Source organism: Aulostomus chinensis, chromosome 7 (assembly GCF_037954235.1).
Source record: "Aulostomus chinensis isolate RoL2024-O1b breed Wild chromosome 7, RoL_Achi_v1.0, whole genome shotgun sequence".
In the NCBI taxonomy this organism is placed as follows: domain Eukaryota; kingdom Metazoa; phylum Chordata; class Actinopteri; order Syngnathiformes; family Aulostomidae; genus Aulostomus; species Aulostomus chinensis.
The window spans coordinates 15,985,459-16,000,929 of NC_141326.1; the positions used below are offsets into that span (position 1 = coordinate 15,985,459).

Here is a 15,471-nt window from a genome sequence, read left to right on the forward strand (position 1 = left end):
TCCGTCTGTATTTGATTTGTGAGAACATTTCGGGGAGAGACCTAAGAGGAGACCTTCCAGGAGATCTAATCAGCAGGAAATTAAACACAAATAAGCTTCTCTGAGTTGCATCTGGAAACAAACCCAGATTCACTCTTCTAAAGTCACGATGGAATGATTGTCATATCAAATACATTCATTTTTACTCTTTCATTGGGATTAATACCATAACCTTTTCAAGATGCAGAGTTTTGTTACTGACAAAGCCAAAGCCATAGGGCTGTGAGATATTTAATTCAGCATGAGAAATAAGAACAATACTACATCTTATGGGGCATTTATTGAACTATTTAAACAGACATAACAAACAAATTTCTTATTCTATATTCAAAATGCCCATTAACTAAATAAATAGGATAATTTAAGTCAGAGGTAAATCAGCTTCCACAACTCATATGTTCTGGTAAACCATGTTGCCTGAGACATTTAAGAAGTCAGTGTCCAAACGTAAAACATGTGTAGCATTTCTACAAGTCTGGAAAGGTTCATGCCATAACACCCTTGAAAATTATAACTGTCATATTTCTTCATGCGACTCAGAGGTACGTGCCTACATTCCACCCCCTGTAAATATCATTCAATGGGTCAGCTTCAGTTAGAAGCCACGTAGAGCTGTCACTTTCAGTCTTTCATATTGCAGTGAGTTCATAACTTCACATCATCAGGCTTTAGTTTAACATTCGACAAACATTTTAGGAATAAAAGTGTTCACACATCATGGTCAAGCCCACTGGTTACAGGTCCAGGATCGAAGCAGCATCAGCGTGCTGCACCTCTGGGAAATGTTCATTGCGGATGTCCACCGTGATCGCCCCCACCTCCTCCCAGGAGGTGCTGCTGGTGTTTCTAGTCTGTCTTACGGGTACAACTGCACCCTCAGCTCGTTAGCGTCTTCAGCAGGTCCCCAACCACCTCGGCTGTCTCTCCTTGATGAGGGGAAGACATTCTTTCAACTCACTAAGAAAAATACTAAGATTTAGTAGGAAAATGTATCAATATGCTAGCGAGGACCAGCTCTGCGGCACATCCATTAATTGGCATGAAAAGCTCCAAATACTTCACAACAGCTGGTACTTGGGGTCTTGATGCTGAAGTCATCACGTCACATTCTCTACAAAACCTCTTGGCAGTGGGACTGGGTTTACAAATTTGACCTGAATTTTGTTTTCATAGAAACTAAAAAAAAAGTTCTCAGGATAGAGGATGTCTGCTGGGAAATAGTCTCTAATAAAACTTTGGTGGCAGGGGGAAAAAATGAAGATGTGTTCTGAAATACAGCTGGAAAACAAGTGGGGCAGCACAGCTGGTGGAGTCTAATCCCTTGTGATAACTATTTAGGTGCCACCCCCCAGTGGTGGCTACCTGGATGATTTTGAGCTGTGATGCCTCCAATTTGGAAAAAGTGGGTGTTCAAACTGAGAACAGTTTCTGTGATACACGCTACAATCTCCCTTTGAACGTAAATGACTTGGGACTTTTAATTAGATTCAGGCTTGCTTTTTTATTTGAAATACTCAATTTGCCATTGAAATAATTAATTTTGATGCATCACAGGCTTCTGTTAATGGCACAGAACACTGCAGGGCATTGATGCATTTTTGTGGGCCAGTCTAGGTTAGCATAGCCTTGGGTTCCCTGGACGGGATTTTTACTCTGGATTTGTACTGAAAACAAGCGTTGTGGCAAACAAAAGTTGATGACAGCACATTTAGTATTCACATTTGTAAAGTTCTGTAACATTCTTCACAAATGAACACCACTTTCATGATGCTGAAAGGGTAAGTGGAAAAAGTACAAAGCTAACGTTATGCTACCAGCTAACTCAGTGCAAAGGACTTTGACAACACAATCCTGTGGGAATTTGAGGCCGTTCTGAACGACCCTGAAGCGCTAACACCGCAGCACCTACTGTCAATGACAATGCAACCCATCCTACTGCCTAGCGCCTTCACCGATGGATGCGAGTGAAATTCATATCAGACAACATAGCGTCATGTTGTAGGACTCCTTCCTGAGCTACTCTGTTGTATTAGAGGCAATGTGACGCAGCGGTAATGACACAGTGAAGCTGAGAATGTCAAAATACTGAAAAAACTGGCAATGTCATCAGCAGAGCACTTGGAGTATCCTGCTTAAAATCTCTTGGACACCTCCTCAAACATGGCTGGCACACAGCCGCACCACATGTTGCCCTGCATACATGCCCATTGTATTTTATAGATAAGAAATGGGAGACCAAGGAGTGGCGTGTGAGGTGGAACTCATTTAGTTGTGTGTGTAAATTATGAAGGGAAAGCTGCAGTGAGTTTGAGTGCAAGCTGAGAATCTACAATCTTCCCTTCTTCAGGTTAATGTCAACAATTCATAATTTCACTGGAAGTGTGTTGATGACTTTGGCAGAGTCTGTGGAGGCAAAAGCTGTACATGGAGACGAGGCGCCGAGAAGGGGGTCTATGTCAAGATACGGGCCACCTGTGCCTGAATCTCCCTCTCAGGGTGTGAAAGCAGCTGGACCAGTCTACTGTGGAGTTGGGACGACTCGTCTAACATAACCCGGAAAAGACAATCCTGTTTCCGTCTCAGTTCATCAGCGACCTGAACCGAGGGCCTCCAAGCCTTCAAGTTGCCTGCGAATGTCAGCAGTCGCAGAAGCACCGCAGAGGCTGTTTGTGCATCAAAAAGCAGCACAACAGAAGCTGGAGCCTGAAGCAAAAGAACACAAGAACAACATTAAAATGAGGATTCATAATGTGCCGGGGGCTGTAATCACATAAGGTTTTCAGAAAAGTGCAATCTGTTATTCAAAATAAAGACTATGACTATGCAAATATTCTACCCACATTCATTCTGATGGTTCACTGATGTGTTATGGAGAGAATGGTGGTGTTTTCATTCCTACTCAGCACCCGAAACGTCTGTTCAAGCACTGGTTAACTTACATTGATGAGGTGTGATCATCTGGGAGAAGCAGCACACGTCCGCAAGCAACCCAAACACAATCTCACCAAGTGTTGCCTGCCTGAGGTTAACCGGAGCTTCAATGATTTATGCAGTTTTGGAAGGTGTTGTCACTGTCCAATCTGTTCCTTGCTTACTAATGTATGACTCACATCAAGATTTACGTCACTTTCACATCAAGTGTTTGGGAGACGTAAACGCCACAAGGTCAGAAGAGAGAAGCTTCCAGAATTCCACAAGCACGTCTTTAATAACGTGCCGTGTGACACAAGGTCTTCCTGTCATAGCGAGCAGAGTTTTTAAATAAAATCACACCGTCCCTCCTTGCTTTCAAGACAGAGGGTCAACACGAATGATACAGCGAACACACGTGTCCTAGTAGTCATGGCACCACCATGAAGGAAAAAGAAATTCATGCTCTTTGGTTCTTTTCCTACATCGGTCCACTTTCTTTCACACCTCAACCCACCAGCCCAGAACTCAGGTGTGAAAGCACCTTGAGGTCCTACAGCAACACTGACTATGGTTCAGTGATGAACCTTTGCACGGCAGCACAGCAGAAGTGTCACAACACTCCAACCAAAATTTTCACCTCATATCAAAACTCTATTTTCCTCTGTCTCAGTCTCTTTTACCAGTTCTGCCAATTAGAATATTGCAGTATCCAAAAATATCAGAGAATACTGCAATAGAGCAGCATCCTGTAATTACCTCCTGTGGCAGTAGAGGTCGCTGTTGCCTCTGTAAAAACTTTAATCAGATATTTCCTTCCTTCAATCTTACCTGAGCCTGAACAATATCGTCCATCATATCTGGGTTGGAGGACAAGTTCACAAGAACTTTCAAAGCCTGAACCTGAAAGATAAAAATTACAAGTTCATCATGTCTTCATACTGCATTCCCAGACACATTTTAAATAACTTCTGTCATGAAGTGCACTACGCTTCAAAAACATGATCTTATGTTTTTCAACTACTTTGAATATCTCACATTGATATTAAAACATTGTATATCTTTAAAGTGAGAATTGCTTAAAATAACTTCCAACATTGATTATCAGTTTTTGAGGGACAAGAATATCTGCAACAATTAACCTGTAACGTTTCATTGCTCACGACGAGCAGAGAGAGTAAAAGTGTAACTGAATCCTTCAGCAAGTGTTGATGTTTGTCTGTGACAGAGAGGTTCGTCAGCAGCCTCAGAGCACCAAGCTGAAGGTCAGAATTCACTGGCGACATCTCGATCAACTCCAGCACTTGTGACACATAAACCTACAAAGACAGGGGGATTATCTTTAACAAACAGGAATACATAACTAAAGCAGGAGGGAGGGAGGGATGCAACTCATACAATCAATAATTGCGTACCTTTACTTCTTCCTGGTTTTGGATGTTCATGCACAGATTATTCAAAGCATTCAGAGTCTGCACTTTAACTTCCGGCGCGGGGTCAGAGAGGAAGCCAGCTATAATATGAATCCCCTCAAATTCACGGATAAGATTCTGGAGAACGGATAACGGAGTAAGAAGAAACCATGACAATTTGTTCACACTACACAACAACAGCTCCAAAATGATTGTACCTGGTTGACAGTAAAAGCGGCAGCATTTCCTAAAGTAAGCAGGATCCGACACCTGTCTGACGGACTACTGCAGGTCTGAAGACAGGACAGCAGCATTCTCAGGTGCTGGGGTTCCAGGTTACCGGAAGACTGGTGGATGATGTCACCTGCCAAGCAAATGGTGTCATCTAACTCGCACACTTTATGCCATTAAAATCTTATTTGCAGCAAAGACGACCTATCCTCCCACTAACTGTAGTTATTATATGCAGACAAGATTGTTATAGTTTACATCGAGTTCTTAAGAAACAAAAGGTATGGCTGCTGCATCATTGAAACACACAAACATCATTAGAGGTAGCTTAGCTCCTGGAGGTGGGGCTGATGATGGGGCATTTAGAGACAATCATCATTCGTCGATGCATGCCTACAAAAGGCTGACTTAAAAAAAACAAAACAACTGTGTCTGCAGTCAGCCTCATCATCTACTTTAGAAAACAGGGAATTAACATGTCACATATTTAAATATTTCTCTGCGTTCAAGTGAAATATTTAAGTTGTGTTTCAATGACGTCCATAATAATGTTTTTGGGACTGAAAGAACAGATGCAGATGACCTAAACATTATAGAAAACATATTAATTTGTTTTATATTTAGATTTATGCAGATTGACAATGTTTTAAAGAGCTTATATATTACCTGTGTTAACATTTGATTCATAAAAAAAATTTAACTTCAGAAAATGTGGTCGTTCTTTGCTATTACTATTAAGTTAGTGTGTTATATCGAATGCCCCCCCCCCCCCCCCCCAAAAAAAAACAACTAGATACAGGGACTGTATGTTGGCTCACCAGCCCGCATCAGCCGACCATTCATCACCTCGATATTTCTACCAATTTCATAAAACTACATTTGATTATAGATAAAACAAGCATCGCCCGGGTTTATCAGCTCTTACCTGATGCAACATCCACACTGTCGGTGTTAACAGGTCGGGAACATAAGACATCAAGTCCCGACACTTTGGCCAGCAGGCTCCCCGGCTGAATGGTGCGTTCACCGGGCTGGCTGCTCCTGACACCCGGAGCTTCACTACTAGCAGTTTTCTTGATCCTCTTGAAGCCTCCCCCGCTTATAAGTTTGTATATTCCGTAAGAAGCTCCAGCTCCTGCAAGTATTCCAAGCAAAGCCTTCATATTGCCGAGCCTGGGAGTTACACTGGCATCGCCCATGCTGCTGCTGGGTCTTTAGCTAATCCCGGCTAGCTAGCTAGCAGAAGAGTTAATCTTCAGACGCTCTAATATCTAACGTTATCAGACGGATCCGTTAACTAACTAGTTAACTAACCCGGCTCTTTAGTGAGACAGATAAACCATCGAAGCCGATATTAAATGAATCACAACTAATTGTGGGAGCTTCATCGTCCTGAGTCCTCAGCAAGTTGGCTGATAAGCCACAGTTGTCAACAATCCATGCAGGTCGCTCGGGGTGGCCGACCAAAGGTTTCCCTGAGTGACGAGCGGGGTTGTTACGCTGGGTAACGCACTCGCCATCACACAAGTTTTGTATCATACTTAAAATGTATTGTCGAAGTTTATAAAGTGGACCAACTGTTAGCTGGGAGGCTGTTTGTAGTGAACAAATACAACAGGGTTGGCTCTCTGGCGGTAAGGCACTGCAGGATAAAAATTGGTTGTCCAACATTAAATCAGTCTACTTCAATTAGTCGTGCGGGGTTACTTGGCAACGTCAACGTAACAGACTAAACTGAGATGAGAGCCGGGACCAAATGGCTCTGGTCAGGACTGTGCCTGGACAGCTTTGATGCTCATAGATTAAAGTCAGATCAGAGAACAGAGGAGGCTTTGACAGCACGCAACCATCATGGTGGACAAGGCAATTCCTTGTTTACTAAATTCTGACTTCTTTGACAGCATACAGCCTTTTGTTCTGGCAGCAGCGAGTCATCAGAGTGAATCTAATCGGGCACTGTGGCACTCAACATGCTCCTTCATATTCATGAATATATCCCAGGATGATATGGCCTCAGGAAAACCTATATTCACTGAGTATGAACTGTCAGAGGTCTATAAGGTAAACACTGTTTTTAGATGGAAAATGTATTTTTGTATGCTCGGTTCACTTAAAAGTTCGTTGACATATTTCATTTTCTCTAACAACAGGCCTTACTGGAGGCTGCATGTCTGTCCAGTGCTAATGACCCAATCCAGTTTATTAAAAATGCTCTTACCAACTACCAGGGGCATGATAGTCTGAAGGACGTTGACTGGTAGGTTGAGCTTTTCTCTTTGGTGTGTGATACAGACATTGAACTTATTTCAACTGTGTGGGTATGAATAATTTTTTAGGTCTGCACATTAGAAGTTCATGTCAAAGTTTTAAAAGCTCATATAAATGCCTTTTTAAATACAGATTACAAATACATCAGGTTCTCTTGGATGTTCTTGAGTACTTGAGATCAATCAATCAATCTTAAAAGCAACTCCCCTATAAATAGACGTCCACAGCTCAATTCAGTCGTTACAGACAGTTTAGCTTTGGAGATAATTATTGTTTAAAGCAGTATTTGGAATGAGAACAATGAATGATCTGTGAAATGATTGGTTAGGAGTACAACCTCGAGCAGAGTCATACATCACATCTGCTCCCTCTACATAAGATACTTACTTCAGATTCTTAATATTAAGAACATTAATATGTTAAGGTGGAGGAAATATCCCTGAGCGTTTGAAGACTTCATCAAATTCCAAGCCAAGGACCGTTCTTACTCAACTCGGCAAGTTCAAATTTTCATCCTTTTAAATTTCTCACTTGCAAAGGTCAAATTTCAGTAGGATTTAGGTGTTCTAACCGTTATCCTACCAGGCACAAACCTGTTCCTCTAAAAAGAACTTTTTAAGAGGATGTCTTAAAGACCATTTAAATGTTTTGTTTATTCTCACACATCACACACACACATACACACAAACACACACGCATTAGTGAACAGAAACACAGATGCAATCTCTGCTTTTATTTTGATATCGTTGTTACTTTGCACTATTTCTAATAAGTTTACCATCAATTTTTAACTTTCTCACCACCTTATTCTTTTTGAGGTGGAAGTTTGTGGATGATGGAGAGCAGCATGCAGCCTTCCTGAAGAAAACAACTAGGGATGGCACTCATTCGGACCAAAATGACATTGTGGTACATGCAGCACCATGTAGAAGTGTCTCAGTCCAGTTGAGAGCCACGTTTCTTTGAGAAATTCTTGAAACTCAAAAAGAAAGTGTTTTGCATGAGTAGTACTTCATGTTTCTTTTCTTTTGTGTTTGTATAAGAAGGCGTCCTCCTGGTACAGGAAAAATTTAACAAGCTCTTGCTTCAGGTAGGTACGCCTCTTCTACAACAGTCAAGTGAAGGATTAACCACTTCACATTCGACTTGTGGACCCAAAAATAGAATACAGAGACACACGCGTGCACACACACACACACACACACAGGGATTTTTTATTTCTGTACTGACTGATATATCCTGACATGTAATAAACAAGACAGAAATTAGGTGACTATCCTGTGTAGAATCTGGCCCAAAGTGGTTTTCAGGGTGTGATGGACGGCTGTCAAGCCAACTCGTCCTGCGCATGTAACGGCCTAGAGAAGCGATGGCACGTATGTTAATGTTCAAACACACAGATCGCCTCAGATAGTGTCAGGTCCAAATGATTACAACGTATGGCCTCTTTCGGGGTATCCTGTCACAGCTGAAACCACCTGAGGCCCCCCAAAAAAAGGCAAGTGTACCATACAAGCCAGGACATAGACTATGTGACCATTCTGTGTTTAGACTGGTCTGAAGTGGTGTGGCCCAAGCCAGAGAGACACATCTTAGATATGTTTAGAGTACCTTTTGTCTTTCTCCTCACTCATTTACTCACACGTGCCTGGACTGGAAACCATCAGAGTCAAAATAGTCCTGTTTTTTATTCCGATTATAATCCTTAATACTTTGCGAGGTAATCCCATGGAGTGGATTTATCAAGTATTCATGAAGATACAAGGAGAGCAGCAGTGTGCTGTAACTCTACGCTGACATTTGGCCCATATGAAAGAAAGTTTTCTGCTCAGTGAATTATTGATGGGTTGTGTTTACAACGGGGGCAGGAGGTGGTGGAGGTTCACCCTGAAGAGCAAGAGAGATGCCATGGAGCTGGCAAGAAAACATTTTGACAGGAAATGTCAGCAGGTTGTTCTCTCCAAATGGTTGAACTGGGTGAGATTACACAGGAGGAACCAGGCTGGTAGGTGACCACTTAATGTTTCTGAGTGAAAAAGTAATAATAAAGACTTGTTAGCAGGAGGAAACTGAGGTTTAGAAACGTGTCCAAAGTGAAAGTCTTTCCTTATGTACGCCCAATCCTGTGACTCATTTGTCCCCTGCACAGTCACACTTCATGTAAATGTGTTGTGAGATGCAGTATAAAGTAACTTCATTTAAGATCATAAAATTGCCTCTGTAATTTTAGAAGCTTATATCAATATTTCCTTTACTTTAGCTGCTATCAAGAAACTTCAAGGACTTGTAAATGCTCCCAGACTGAAGCGCATCATTGGTGCATGGCAAAATGTGGCAAAGGATTCCAAGAGGATTAAAGAGTATTTTAAGGTGTGGAGTTGATTCAGCTGAAAATGGTTAATGATCAATTATCTACATCTGCAGTGTGGGTGGTGTTCATTTTGCAGAGGTTAGAGATTGAAAAGGGGAGCAAAGAACAACAGACTGGTGAGAGATGTGACGGACTTTCGGAGCTCCCCCTCAGACTCTCTCTGAAGGTACTTCCTGGAGCCCATGAGCCGGACACACACACACACACACACACACACACACACACTTAAACGGGGTGGTCCTGCGTTTTAAGCTGCAGCAGCTTCCCTTTTCTGCTCTCAAAACAAAACATGGGATGAGATCATTACTGTTGCGTAAGGCTCAAAGGGAACCTCTCTGAACACATGCATCCAATTTGTCTGAAGCCACTTGGTGTTTCTGCTCATCAGTGCACCTTTTACCCATGTCAAGTTCAAAGGACAGCTGCTCTCCCAACACTGATTCTGAGCAAATAATTGCAAGATTTTTATAGTCCTCGTGTAACTGTCGAAGTAGTTTGATATTAGTGCCCCACATTTCATCTTGTTGGCTTTACGCAGTCCTGTTGAAGTGTAGCCCTCCTCTTTTTTGCTGGCACAGTGAGTGCAGTCTTGGCTTGGGGTTCCAAACAAGCACCACTTATGATTAATATCACCTCAACACGACCATATTTGGAGAAATAAGAAGGGGCTGCCCATTACCTCACCATGAAGCATGTCAGCTCTAGTGTCCCCTTGACATCAGCATATCATTTCCAAGGCAGCAACAGGTTATGTAAAATTAAGTTTAAATATGAATAATTGGATTTCTTTTCTAAGTTTGCATGAATTCTCAGGTCTGCTCTTTCTTTCGGAGTAATCACGTACATTCTATGATTGCTTTGTCCTCAGATCTTTCAGTATCTCAGATTAAGAGACTTGTTCAACTGTACTGAAGTTTGTTGTACTTGGAAGTCTATTATCATCCCGTCAGCAACACTGTGGAGTGAGGTCTGTATGCTGTTCGGAGTCCTCTGCCGTTCATTCATACATTCTGTAGGTTCATCTGAGAGCAGTTTGATTCTTCATGACTGGCCTTGTTAGATCAACGTCTCTGTGGAAGAGGACTGGATATCGGACAGCACGATGAAGCAGATCCTGCAGAACTCTCATGTGTTTGTGCTTCATCTCAACCTGCGTGGCTGTACGTCCCTAAACTGGTCCAGCTTGAACTACATCAGTGAGTACCCAGACATGACTCCTGCTTGTTTCTACACTTTCTTTGTCTTGAAATCTTCTTCACATTTTATTTATATTTGATATTCATAGTACTTTTTCTGTAATAACTGGACAAAACATTGATGTTTGAATCATATATTGTATATATTTGAGTAAACACTGACAAAACAGGCAGAGAAAGGCAGATTTGAGGTGTGATGTTCACGGGAGAGTCTGATAATCTGGTACTTCTGAGGTAATCTCAAGTGGCTCGGCTCCAGCTCCTCCTCCAACTCTCCTTGCACCTCCAGAGCTGTGTTCCAAAGCTCCGGGTCAGTCTGGTCTGGATCGGCTCTGCTGTGCTGTCTGTCCTTAGGGCACTCTCTGTTGTAGGACTGCACGTATGCCTCCACGCGCTCGCCTGTATGTTCAGGAGGGGAGCGACACAGCAGGCCAGAGTGACGCACCCCTGGGTGCAGACGCAGCCAATACACCATGTAGTGGATGCTGAAAATTACAGTATATGATGAATAATTTAAACATGAACATGCACACATTCTGGTCATGAGGATGACATGTATGACCTGTAGTCACACACCTGGGGGCATTTTCTCAACGTGTTGTTGTTCTTGCTCTTCATGTTACCTGTCAACCAGAGAAGAACACGACCGTCCTCATGCACATGCAGTACCACATTCTTTGATACTCTTAGAGAGTAGAGCAAAGAACTGAAGAAATGACTTGTGTATTTTTTAACACCCATTTTTCTCCCCGTTATTATAATTGTCAGCATTTTTTCTGCTTCAGGTGAATGCAGAAATCTCCAAGAACTCAATATCTCCGAGTGTTCGAATGTCACTGTGAGTAAAGCATTCGTACTAACATGGATAATGATATTCTTTTGTTTTATTCATTACATCCAGTCGCAGCTGGAGGTAATACTTTCACTTGTCTTTAACAGGATAAGATGATTCAGAGAATTACAGAGGCCTGTCCTTCCATGCTCTACCTCAATCTCTCTTGCACGTCTGTATCGAACGTCACTCTCAGAGACCTGCCAAGGTAAACCAAAAAATTGCAGAACACCCATGTCACCAGATTTGTGGTCCAGCTGAAGCTCGTGATCAACATCATGTTCTATTCTCGTTCTCCATTTAACCGGACTTTTAGTTCCCAGACTTTCTTTCCATTGTGCAGCGCAGTGCTTGGTTGTATTTCATGTGTGAGAGCAGCTTGGCTGATGGAATGATTTAGAGGCACAGATAGATGAGAACATAAATCCCTGACTGCGTGATTGCATCATTTGAAGTTTGTGCAAAGTTAATCACTTATCTTGGAAAACTTTCAGCTCTCATGAGTTTTTGTTCTTTTTTTTTAACGGAATGTTGTGCAGACATGCTTGTTACATGACTCCTGGTGTTGGTGCTTCATTTGCAGCTTAATCTGTTCGTTCTGTGTATAAACTAAACTAACTGAAACTTTTGAACAGAAACTGTGTGAACCTTCTGTACCTGAGTCTGGCCTACTGCAGCAGATTCACAGATGAAGGCTTTCAGTACCTGAAGTCACAAAAAGGTTTCCAAAATCTCATCCACCTTAACGTGTCCGGCTGCACTCAGGTCAGTTGTTTGACTCCTCTTGGTTTCAGATATTCCGTATTCCTGCAGGTCACTTTTTGCTTTCTGAAAATGCAGAATGTCAGCACTCAGTCTGCTTTGGATAAGTCCAGCCACCCCTCGCTATTCGCACGTGTCTGCTCTTGTTTGTGCTGCGCACCCTCTGCAGTCAGACCTCAGAGTGAATGAGCAAAGATCCGAGGCAGCAGGAGAGTAAAAGACAGCTGTGACTAAATTGAGGGCTGGGTTTATTCTATCAACTCTGGACCACCTTTTTACATCCATCCATTTTCTATACTGCTTATCTGTTAAGGGTTGGGGGGTGGAGCCTATCCCAGCTGCCATTGGGTGAGAGGCGGGGTTCACCCTGGACGGGTCACCAGTCTGTCGCAGGTCATCAGGAGCGATTAGGAGCTCAGTATCTTGCTCAAGGATACTTGGACATGGTCACCGGGGGAAGTGAGGATCAAACCAGCGACCCTTCAGTTGCCAGACGGCGTGAGCCACGCCGCCCCCCCCCACCCTTTTAACATGTGCAGGACAAAACACACATATGCACCGCAGCATAAAAACCCACCTACCTCAGGCAATGCTCACGAGTTTGTTTCCAGATGTGTGTTTTCACTTTACGGGGCCCCGAAAATATGAGCAACAAGGAAAAGTGCATCCAAGAGAATGATTCACATTCCAGCGTAGACATATTTTCCTCTCTCCTTCTAGATGACAGTAAATGGTTTCAGAAACATTTCTGATGCGTGCCCTTCCCTCCGAGAGATTGCTGTCGATGACATGATCACGCTGTCTGACAGCTGTGTCTTGGTAAGTTTGTTCATTCTCATCCTTTCGTGAACGGCCAACATCAAGGATCCGGAATGTTCAGCAATGTATACTTGACCAGAAAAAACAGGAATAAACTAGAAACATGTGTCTTTGGTGTTACTTCCAGGCCCTGATTGCTAAATGCCGCTGTCTGTCTGCCATTTCCTTTCTTGATGCACCAAATCTCTCCGACATCACCCTCAAAGCCATCGCTGATGTAACAAAACTTCAGGCTTTCAGTATCGAGGGTGAGATCATTTTACATCGGTCGAGACGTGAGATCCATGTGAACACCTGCCTGGTTATTCTTTCTGTCTCTTCCACACTTTAGGTAACAACCAGGTGTCAGACGCCAGCTGGAAGGTGCTGTGCTGCAGATCACCAGGCCTCAGCAGACTCCACGCTGCAGCCTGCACCAGGATGAGTGACGCCAGCCTCAACTCAATGGCCGCCCTCGCCAACCTGCAATACCTGGACATCTCACTTTGCACCAAGTTAGTCATTTTGATTGCTGGAGCACGTTATAATCGTGAATCCTTAATCTTGTGCAGATTATGTGTGTTTACTGTGTGCATTTTAGAGTGAGTGATGAAGGGATTCACTACCTGGTCGAAGGCTCCTCAGCCACCAAACTGCGAGAGCTGAACATCAGTTACTGCAGTCACATCACTGATGTGTCGGTCATGAGGATTGCACAGAAGTATACTGCAGACACACTCACACACACACATATCACAACAGGCCTTCTATGATATGTGCGTGCGTGTGTGTAACTGTGCGTGTGCAATTGTTTTTCCCCAGGTTTTGCAAGCTGAATCATCTGAACTTGAGTCACTGTGAGGGACTGACTGACAAGGCTCTGGAGCTCCTGAGTGGTAGCTGCATTCGCTCCCTTGATATCAGCGGTTGCCTCATTCAGGATGAGGTTCTACTGACATGTTGCACATTCTTTCACAAGAGAGTCCCATCTTGTGGCAAGCAGCTTTATATAACATTTTCTTTTTGTAGGGACTGGCTTCTCTTAAACAAATCCACTTGAAGAAATTAGTTCTTGCGGAGTGCGTCTACATCACAGATATTGGTATTGAGGTACAACTCTCGCTAGAGTGTCAACACGCAGCACCTTTAGGTGTTTGAAGTCAACATCACATCACAAACTGCCTATCAGTAAAGAAAGTCCGTATTTGAGCAGATATTCCAATTTTTAGCACCTTTAATTTGGATTGAGAAAAAACCTCTTTGTAAATCCCTCAGATGTTCCTTCAGTTCACTTAAAACCCCACGTGTTTTCACCCTTTTTTTTCTTCCTTATTCACAGAATCTGTGCAAGAATGTGAGCGATCTGCAGCACGTTGATGTGTCCCGCTGTGCAGCTCTGACTGACCTGGCCATCAGAGCCCTGTCATTTTACTGTCGAGGGCTCGTCACACTGCGGATGCCAGGTTGTCCAAAGGTATACAGATGCACGCACACACACACACCCATCCATCCAAGGTGTTCAAAATAAACCTGGATGAGTTGGATTCTCGTCTCTTCATTTCCTTTTCCTGCCTCAGATGACAGATATGGTGATGCAGTACCTCAAAAGCGCTCAGTACCTGCGAGAGCTAGACATGAGAGGCTGTTTTCTTCTCAGATGACGTTCTCCATGTTCAGCCTCAGTCGCAACCTGCTGCAGCATCTCCAAGTAAGGAAGAGATCTGGAAATGTCCCATAAAAGCTAGCAGTGTAAGTTTAAAATCAGCATGTGTGTGTGTGTCCTCAGGGTGGCTGCAGCCACATGTGCAACAGCGAGAACACGTTACCTACACCAGCAGTCGCCATCAAGACTGACGTGACGCGTGAGGAGCAGCACAGAGAGGATATTGAACGGGACTACTCATCACAGCTCAGTGCTCAATGGATTGGACAATCACAGCAGAATTTTTGAATATTAAATGCTATAAAAAGGAGTTACATCATTTATTGGAACATGCTATGCATTCCTTTTATTTACAGCATTTTTACACTGTTCAGCCTCAGATACTAAAACTGTTAAACCTGTGAAGGCCTGTTCTGTTTTTCCACCCTGAAAATGATCAAGAACGTGTAATAAAAATTAAGTATTGATAAATTAAGTAAGAACGGCTCATTTCACCTCTAACAAAACTGTTTTGGATGACACGTACATCCGTGACTCACAAATTCGATGGCCTGAGTCGTACTTAACAGCAACTACTTAAGCTCTCAGGTGTTAAAGTCTGATTTTTAGAACGTATCGTTTTGAAACTATAGGAAAGGCGTTTCATGCAGAAAATACGTGATTGCTAGGAGCTGAGATGGCTCACAGATGCATTGCTGAAGTAGCTACAAAAAGCGCTGGAGTAATCAATTGCAAATTCAAAGATACACGGTCAACAAGTCAGCGCATCAGTGTATCGTGGGGGGAAATAAACATGAAAAGCTGCAGTTGTTCCAGCTCACCCATCATCAGTCATGAATGCGGAGCTGGAAATCAGACGCATTCATCTCATCTACAACAACTTTAAATTGAAATGTTTAACTGCTACTAAACCCAAAGCACATTTTGCCTCTCAAGTTCTTGCATGCAGATGTCCTGAGCACAAAAACCCCACGGTATAATCCACATCT

At 43.0% G+C, this 15,471-nt stretch overlaps 2 protein-coding genes and 1 long non-coding RNA gene across 8 annotated transcripts; 1 reads left to right on the forward strand and 2 right to left on the reverse strand.

Moving 5' to 3' along the window:
• Positions 1 to 243: 243 nt before the first annotated feature.
• armc10 (armadillo repeat containing 10) lies at positions 244 to 6,156 on the reverse strand. The gene is made up of 6 exons (XM_086208749.1): positions 5,518 to 6,156; positions 4,580 to 4,725; positions 4,365 to 4,499; positions 4,092 to 4,268; positions 3,781 to 3,852; positions 244 to 2,742 (listed from the first exon to the last, which is right to left on the reverse strand). The coding sequence occupies exons 1-6, from the start codon at positions 5,789 to 5,791 to the stop codon at positions 2,491 to 2,493; spliced, it is 1,056 nt and encodes a 351-aa protein (XP_086064875.1). The 5' UTR covers positions 5,792 to 6,156; the 3' UTR covers positions 244 to 2,490.
• fbxl13 (F-box and leucine-rich repeat protein 13) lies at positions 5,880 to 14,923 on the forward strand. Of its 6 annotated transcripts, none has more exons than XM_086208745.1 (22): positions 5,880 to 6,096; positions 6,494 to 6,653; positions 6,743 to 6,849; positions 7,679 to 7,769; positions 7,904 to 7,950; positions 8,729 to 8,865; positions 9,121 to 9,230; positions 9,308 to 9,397; positions 10,100 to 10,198; positions 10,292 to 10,427; positions 11,213 to 11,265; positions 11,367 to 11,467; positions 11,895 to 12,024; positions 12,742 to 12,840; positions 12,968 to 13,088; positions 13,172 to 13,334; positions 13,421 to 13,540; positions 13,642 to 13,765; positions 13,849 to 13,929; positions 14,159 to 14,293; positions 14,397 to 14,527; positions 14,606 to 14,923. In XM_086208745.1, exons 1-21 carry the CDS (start codon positions 6,032 to 6,034, stop codon positions 14,478 to 14,480), a joined length of 2,253 nt encoding a protein of 750 aa, XP_086064871.1. In that variant the 5' UTR covers positions 5,880 to 6,031; the 3' UTR covers positions 14,481 to 14,527; positions 14,606 to 14,923. The 6 variants fall into 6 exon arrangements, 4 of the variants coding, with proteins under 4 accessions (XP_086064871.1, XP_086064872.1, XP_086064873.1 ...); XM_086208746.1 differs by having other exon boundaries at positions 7,907 to 7,950; XM_086208747.1 differs by lacking the exon at positions 9,121 to 9,230 and having other exon boundaries at positions 9,285 to 9,397.
• On the reverse strand, positions 10,568 to 12,215 carry LOC147258748 (uncharacterized). The gene is made up of 3 exons (XR_015117042.1): positions 11,965 to 12,215; positions 11,004 to 11,050; positions 10,568 to 10,912 (listed from the first exon to the last, which is right to left on the reverse strand). It is a non-coding gene; the product is annotated as an uncharacterized LOC147258748 (long non-coding RNA).
• Positions 14,924 to 15,471: the final 548 nt, after the last annotated feature.